Genomic DNA, 8,022 nt, shown 5'->3' with positions numbered 1-8,022 from the left:
ATATATATATATAGCAGTAATTTAGCAGGAAATTATAGGCTAGACAGGGCTATGCAAATGCAGTACAGGTCTAATACTAATAATATGCCTGTAGGAAATTATATAGGCTATTTATGAAACAATAATAACAATCAGTAGGGATTATTTTCATATAGTAACATCCACTTTTACTACATGCCAGGAGAAAGATTACAAGTGCAAGTTATATTGGTGCTTTAATGGAGTCAAACTTTTCCACACAGTGGCAGACTGACAGCATTATTCTCTGCATGCAGCCGGTGAATGTTTGCTTTCAGACCAGCAGGTGGCTCTCATTCAACAAACAGCCTGCACTGCACACAGTGTACGAGTTCCGCTGTAACAGCACACTACAATGACAGATTCAGGGCCAAAGTTCAAAATATTCAAGTTTTTAAAGATTATTTTTAGCAGCTTCATCATTACTATACTGCTGTTATTTACTATAGCCTCTCTCAGGACTCTCTCGCTGGATGTAAATGTCGGACTTCAACTCGCACAGTGGGAGAAGACGAACAACATCTCGTTTGCCATAGACCACCATCAGAGAGAGGAGCTTCTTGCTCATTTTAAAGGTAACTTTGCGCTTGCTAGTCGGTAAAGCGTGAATTACCGTCGCCTTGTGTGGACAGTAGCTAAGCAGTGACAGGCGGTACGGGTTATTTAACGTTAACTCTCTGTGTCCATTCATCCAGAGGCGATACGGATCCCCACGGTGTCGTTCTCAGAGACGGATATCAACACCACCGCGCTGCTTCAGTTTGACAGGCTCCTCCGGAAAGGTAAAACTGACACATGACACACCGACTTATACATTAGTCACTTGTCTGTTCACAGTGTACTTTATTTAGTGGATTTACACTTATCACAGGACGTGACTTAACCGTCCAGCTCCGACTCCAGCTTTACCTAACGTTCAACGGTTAACCTAACCGTTAACTACGTTGAAGAGAACTAACTTTACAAGCTACAAAATCCAGCTAACGTTAGCTACGTAACGTCAACGCTGGATGTAACGTAAGCTACGTAACGTTCGATGTAACGTCTCCTCCGTCAGCTGCTTCTTCGTCATCCCTGTTGGTTTGTTTATAAACACACAGTAGAGGCAAATTCATGCCATTATATTCGTTATAAGTGCGGTTTTCTTCAATTTAGAGTCGAAATTGCATCACACTACAGGTGTAACCTAACTAGCTGCTAATGGTGAAAAGTTACAATTGTTCAGAAGTTTTTATTTTGGGTTTCAGCTTCAAACTGCTGATATTAAGCCATGCTCCAGTGCACAAGTATGCAATATGGCTGCAAGTAATAAGTAATATTTATTATTTTTCTCAATCAATAAACTGTTCACTTACTCTGTAAAATGTCAGACAAAAAGTGATACATGTCCATATTGTCTTTGTTTTTAATTGTAGGACAAATGGTCCAAAACCTGAAGATATTAAGTTAACTAACGTATATAAGACAGAAAATCAGCTAATCCTCACATTTTTAAAAACTGGAATCTGCAAATGTTTTGGAAGTTTTACTTGAAAGAAATTAATTAATCAATTATTATTGCTTTTAAATTTACATTTTTGTTGATTATTTCAGCTCTGGAACACATATTTCTGATAAGGCTTTTAAAAAAGAAATAAAGGACTCACAGAATATATATATATATATATATACTTTTTAAATGGTCAACATTAAAGCAACATAGGCAGAGATACCATGACTTCCCTAGTATGGGTTAAGCTCCAATGACACTAAATCCTGCACATGACATAATGCAACCAGTACAATCTTTTTGTTAGATCCTCCCTGACTGGGGAATACCCACATTTTGAGGGGTAAAGATAACCCTATAATGTCATCCTCTGCCTCAGATGCAGACTGCTCTAGAGCTACACAAGAAATTATACAACTATATTCATAGGGCCAAGTATTAAACTGACCTCAGCGTGTAAAATCTGTTTCCCCCCCTTAAGCCTTTACTCTTCCTCCTGTGTCAGCCTTCCCAACAGTTTTCTCTTCAGGCTTGGTTGATCATGAAGTGGTGGCCAACTACAGCCACCTGTTTCGGGTGAAAGGATCGCAGCCTGACCTGAAGCCATACCTGCTGCTGGCCCACATTGATGTAGTACCTGCCTCAGAGTCAGATGGCTGGGAGGCACCACCATTTTCTGCCAAGGAGATAGATGGCTTTATCTATGGTAGAGGGACCATAGACGACAAGAGCCAAGTAATGGTGAGAGAAGCCATATTTTGTGTGGTTTTGCTATTAAAACAGAGTTCAGATATATATATTTGTTTACCTTTCATGTGCCAGCCAGGCTAATATATGATACGCTTTATTTCTCCCAGGGAATACTTCAGGCCCTGGAGTACTTGCTGATAAAAGGCTATGCTCCACGCAGAGGATTTTACATTGGTCTTGGTCACGATGAAGAAGTACTTCAGCTATTCCTAAAACTTAAATTTAAACTTTTTTAAATTGTGAGAAGATTTAAAATAACCTACTTGAATGTCTGAGTGCTTTTTGATATTTCATTTTCAAAGGTCAGTGGTTACAACGGGGCAATGAATATAATGCGTATACTGAAGCAGCGGGGTGCGCAGCTGTGTTTTGTCCTGGATGAGGGCCTGGCTGTACTTGATGGAGTCATCAGTGGTCTTGAAGGACCTGCTGCTCTGTAAGAACTTGCCATGCTTTAGTGTAAACATGCTATTTAGTTTGTACTTCGCCATGCCTGATATTATAACAGAACTTATAAGCATAGCATTACATCTCTTTGTTAAATTGTGTAAAAAGTCTGGTGTTTTATATGTGTGTACGTGTTTTGCAGAATTGGCATAAGTGAAAAAGGTTCGGCCACTGTAAAGCTTAGTGTGTCCATGGCCCCTGGTCACTCCTCAATGCCTCCCAGGGAGACCAGCATTGGGATCTTGGCTGCAGCAGTTAAAAGGTGGGATGAAAATACTCTTTAAGTGTGAGTGTTAGCTCATTTAATTTTCAGATGATGAATTTTGATCCGTCTCTGTGTTCATGCCGTACCATACAGTGCGTTTAACTAAATTCTACAAAAGCCAAAATCTAAGACTTTAACCACAATTTCCTCAGACTAGAGGAAAACCCCATGCCGAGATTATTTGGTCATGGACCTGAACGTGGGACCTTTGAGCATCTGGCCCATAAGGTAAGAGAAACCCATCATGTGTGTACTAGTAACATGTTTGATCTCCGAGTGTTGTTTCTCAGTTACTCATTCTTTGACTTCAGTTTGGGCTCCCAATGAAGTTCATAATGTCAAATTTGTGGCTGTTCTCCTCACTCCTTGGCAGGTAATTACATCCTAAAATTCAGCGAGCATCTATTCTTCTGATTGTGTCCATTGGAATAAATCAGTAAGTTTTATATTACAGGGTACTTGAAAGAAAACCAGACACTAATGCTTTTGTAAGGACAACAACAGCAGTCACCATGTTTAATGCAGGAGTTAAGGTACAGTTGTTATTGAATAGAAGGCCATTCACAAAAAATTAGATTTCAAGCAATTCAGATTTGCTTAGAAACTTTTAAAAGTTTGCTTTTCATCATGTAGGTAAATGTCATCCCTTCCCTCGCTGAAGCTTATGTAAATCTACGAATCCACTCAGCACAGTCATTACAAGAGGTAGAATCTCTACTCTTTTTTAAAGAATTTCTGATGTATGTATCTCACCAGAAATATTCTGAGTTGAAGATGTGTACTGTCTCATCTAGGTCCTGGACCTCATCCAGTCTACAGTGGGGGACCAGCGAGTGAAGATGGAACTTGTTAATGGGTTTGACCCTCTGCCTATCAGCTCTAGTGATGAAAAAGCCTTTGGCTTCCAGATCATTAAGAAAACTGTGTTGGACATGTTTCCAACAGTTACAGTTGCTCCAGGTAGAATCCAGATAGATTTAAATTGTATAACAATGTGGTTATTAATTATTCATCATTATTCCATAAGTGTTTTAATATGTTCGAATGTACAGGTATCTGTATTGGGAACACAGACAGTCGACACTTCAAAGACCTGACCAATAATATTTATCGCTTCGCCCCTGCCTGGTTTAAACCAGGGGATGCTCAGAGGTAAGAATCTAGCATGTTTAGTACTGAATAGAAATGGTCTCAAAGCCTGCTGCAGTCATTATAATAAACCACTGAGTAATATCTGGAGAACCAGAAGGCATTTTCTTGAACAAAAGAGAGCTTTCTGTTGCTCACACATTTACATCACAAACTTGTGATCTAACGGCGTGACCTACTTGTACTGTTAAGACTCATAGTTTTTAGTCTTGAACTAATATAGTGAAGAAGTTTTATGTATAGAACCAACCTTTTGCTCAGTTTACCCCTCAGCTTTGGTAATAAAAAGCCATTATCATGCAGTAAGAGGTAATTGATACAATAAAGGATTTTTTTTCTTTTTCTTAGATTCCATGGCATCAATGAAAGGATTTCCAAGAAGAACTACGAGGAGCTCATAACATTTTACTTCAGTCTGATTCAAAATTGTGACATTCAGAAGCTCCCTGAACCTCACAGCTCTGTCCATGAACTCTAAAAGATAAACGGTACGGGTCCTAACAACTGCAATTCAAAAGACTGTCATTGTTAGTCCGAATAATTTCAACAGCAGCCAACGGGACTGTGACTTGCTGTATAGTCACTAAATTTCAAACAAAATTAATTCCGTGATTTTGCATTTTAGAGAAAGAAGCTACAATTCTCCTTTGCTCTACAAATGCAGCTTTACAGTAAACAACATGCTCTTTTTAATCTTGTTTGATGATATACAGTATTGACCTTGTAGTGACAAAATGAGCACTGGATAACTATCTGGAGCTCCTTTGCATTTGAGAGATTTTGTGGTAGACTGTGGTGATGATGATATAAATGAATGAAGTGATAATACTGTAGTACTTGAAAACTTGAAATGATTACGGTACATACAACTTTGATGAAATGACTGCAAAATATTTTTTGGCTGCTAACAGACAACATAAAAAGATGATCTTTCTGTGGCAATATTGAATTGTGAATTTCTAAAATGTAATGTGGTACAGTTATAGTAGTTTTATAAAATGCTGGACTATCAGTGACTGACTCATTAAAATTAATCCTGATTTGTAAAAGTGATTTGACTTCACACACAATCTTGAGACGCATTGTTTAAAAATACAACAATAACCTTTAATGATGTGCTTGTTGTCATGATACATTTTAATTCTGGACATTACACAATACGTTTATGGGATTACAGCATATTTTGGGTTTACCTGAAACAAGAAGACTGTGCAGATGACTAGACCAGACAAAGACACCCCCAAAGATGTTTTCTGTTAGGTAGTTGACCTTAAAGCATACTAAAGAAAAAGATCAATGGCTGAAGCCATTGTTGTAATTGACATAGGTCACTGCTGACTATTGACATTGCACTGTGACAATGTTATGTTGGAGGCAGGAGTGAGGCCAGGGAACTGCTGGCAGAAGAAAACAGTAAATGATAAGGCTGGATGCATAACTGGTGGTGTGTGTTGAGGAGAAGGCCAATTATATGAAGCAGAGCAAGATGACGAGGATCACTGGCAGCTGGTGACTCGACTCCTGCACACCTGACTCCACTCCTGTAATCAAGACACACTGCCAGTTAGACGGAGGTGGAGGGCTTGACACTCATGTAATCTTTATTTCGAATGAATCAAAATGATGAGATGATGACAGTAGCTCATCATCTCAGATTATTTTCTGGCAGTCAAAATCAACACTGACAGATAAACCAGTAAATTTCATCATGCAATTTAATAGTCTTGCCAAAACACACATACCTGCCATATATATACACAAACTGCTGGTGTGAAAAACGTCGTCCGTAGATTCAAGACATATTTTTCTTGTAAGACACACATGAGAACAAGTTTTATTTTCTTTTTTCATAGACTTATTTCTATGTATGTAATGTATGCGTACATCTGTCCATATATATGACAGTGCTTTTGCACTCTGAAACAGGGGGCGCCAAATTGCTGCAATTACCAAATCTTACATAGTGTTGCTTTAATATTTCCTCACTTCTTTCTCTCACAAGATTAATGCACGATTGCATTTTCCAAATTGTATTCCTATAAAGGTATGTATAAAAAGGGTTTATAATATGAATCCAATCGGTTTCCCTCAAATTTTTCACCTTCTGTTGAGCACACAGGGAGATTATTTAGCTTATTAGTAGCTGTTTTGTATGAATTAGCGTTGTTTTTGTTTGTGGCCCAGAAAACTGAAATAGTAAGTTGAAAACAAGGTAGTGTTGCTGATTTGGGTGTTCTTTAAGAATGGCAGTTTTAGCTTTTTCACATTACAGGGAATCTTTTTTTTTTTTTTCATTGCTGATCACGAGACTTAAAACCTTAAAGTGTTTTTTGATTGCAAAGTAGTTCATCTTACAGTGTAAGAGCAGGTGGCTCTGATGTCAAGAAATGCTTCAAAACTAATTCATACTTTCATCTGAATGGCTTTTTCATGGGTGCCAGTAAGGCAGCTTGTTTCCTCAGTATATTTTGTCTTTTACCTCAGAAACACCTGAAAATACCCAACATAGAACAAAACCAAACCAAATGGGCCAAAAAGTGGTAAACGTGTTGTATTTTATTTTGCAATTATTAACTTATTGATTTAGTTGTCTTTATTAGTATTATATTATATATATGCAACAGCTCCATCAATTCAGTACAATTTTAAATATAAAACAACAAGAACACACCCATACAATAGTTGGATATCAACAATGGCATATGTATGCAACAACCATATAATTATGTAAGCCATGCGTTTCAGCCTATATGATGGCAGACACCGACAGGACAACAATTGTAAATACACAGTACAGGTGGTTTGTACAAAAAGTTTCAAATTCATAAAATTTTATTTAACCAAATGCTTAAAAAATGTATCCTGTGACCTAAATGTATAGTGTGTTGTGTGCTTAGTGGCAGTGGCATTGGATGCGTGAATTGTGTTTTGAAGTTTACTAGGACTAGGACACTAGGTGGTGTCAACAAACAAGCAACCATATCCATTATTAAGCATTTCTTCCACATATAACTCAACAGTGAATAATAACTTTTGAGAGTACCCCCCCCCCATTTGTTGATAAATGAATGAATAGAAATATTACCACTTACAGTGAAGTGACTCATGTACAACTCTTTAGGGCCAGTCACAGCATTGGCAGGATTCTCTAAAGACCAAATCTGGCTGGCAGTCCTGGATGTAGAAAATCTGACCATAACAGTTGTAAAAAGAACCTGACTCATTAGGGTTGGTGTACACCCCATTGCTCCGTCCATCACAGGGGTTTCCAGAAGATCCTTCAGATCCAGTAGTGGTAGTTGGAGTGGTAGTGGGGTTGGTTGTTGTAGTGGGGGTAGTTGTTTTTGTAGGAATTGGACTTGTAGCGGTCAGGCCACGAAAACCTAAAACAGTGAGAATCAGATGTGTTAATTGCTCTTTAATCTTGGTTATCACGTCATATTTTAATATCACTGACCACCGCTGCTGAGATATAATAGAAAGAGTAGATAAAAGGTAATTACACTAGTGCTGATTGCATTAAATCAAATCCACTCTAAAAACCACAACCCTAAGACAGAACAGGACTGACACTTTTTGCTGTTTGGTTTCCTGGAACCAGGAGAGTATGCAGGTGGCTGATGAAGGGGTAGCTCCCTCCTTACAGAACTGTCCATGGAAATCATCGAGGTCCAGAGACCAGACAACAGCTCCTCCGAATTTGTTAGCTTTTAGGTAATTGACCTGAGAGATGAACAGCCAAAGTCACGTTGACAAAATATCTATTTAACCAGAACGGTGTTCAACCAGTCACTTGCAAAGGAATTACTGAGCAATAGTTCAATCAAACAGATGGTACTTGGTACTAAGGCTGTCTTTGTTGTCAAACCCAACCCACTGATTTTCTGTGGTGGCATATGGAACT

At 38.3% G+C, this 8,022-nt stretch overlaps 1 protein-coding gene and 1 pseudogene across 1 annotated transcript; one reads left to right on the top strand and one right to left on the bottom strand.

The window, feature by feature from the left end:
• Positions 1–319: 319 nt before the first annotated feature.
• pm20d1.2 (peptidase M20 domain containing 1, tandem duplicate 2) lies at positions 320–5,208 on the top strand. Its single transcript, XM_035655882.1, has 13 exons — positions 320–593; positions 714–800; positions 2,013–2,248; positions 2,365–2,451; positions 2,560–2,693; positions 2,847–2,966; positions 3,122–3,197; positions 3,281–3,342; positions 3,424–3,502; positions 3,603–3,674; positions 3,764–3,929; positions 4,022–4,121; positions 4,467–5,208. The coding sequence occupies exons 1-13, from the start codon at positions 374–376 to the stop codon at positions 4,594–4,596; spliced, it is 1,569 nt and encodes a 522-aa protein (XP_035511775.1). The 5' UTR covers positions 320–373; the 3' UTR covers positions 4,597–5,208.
• A 2,027-nt stretch (positions 5,209–7,235) lies between these two features.
• LOC118323896 overlaps positions 7,236–8,022 on the bottom strand; it is a 3,356-nt pseudogene continuing 2,569 nt past the window's right edge.

The sequence above is a fragment of the Morone saxatilis genome, unplaced genomic scaffold (genome assembly GCF_004916995.1).
Source record: "Morone saxatilis isolate NCDOM2014 unplaced genomic scaffold, NCSU_SB_2.0 Contig15, whole genome shotgun sequence".
Classification (NCBI taxonomy): Eukaryota; Metazoa; Chordata; class Actinopteri; family Moronidae; genus Morone; species Morone saxatilis.
The sequence above is the reverse complement of the archived record's forward strand: the minus strand, read 5'-3'. Positions and strand labels throughout refer to the sequence as shown.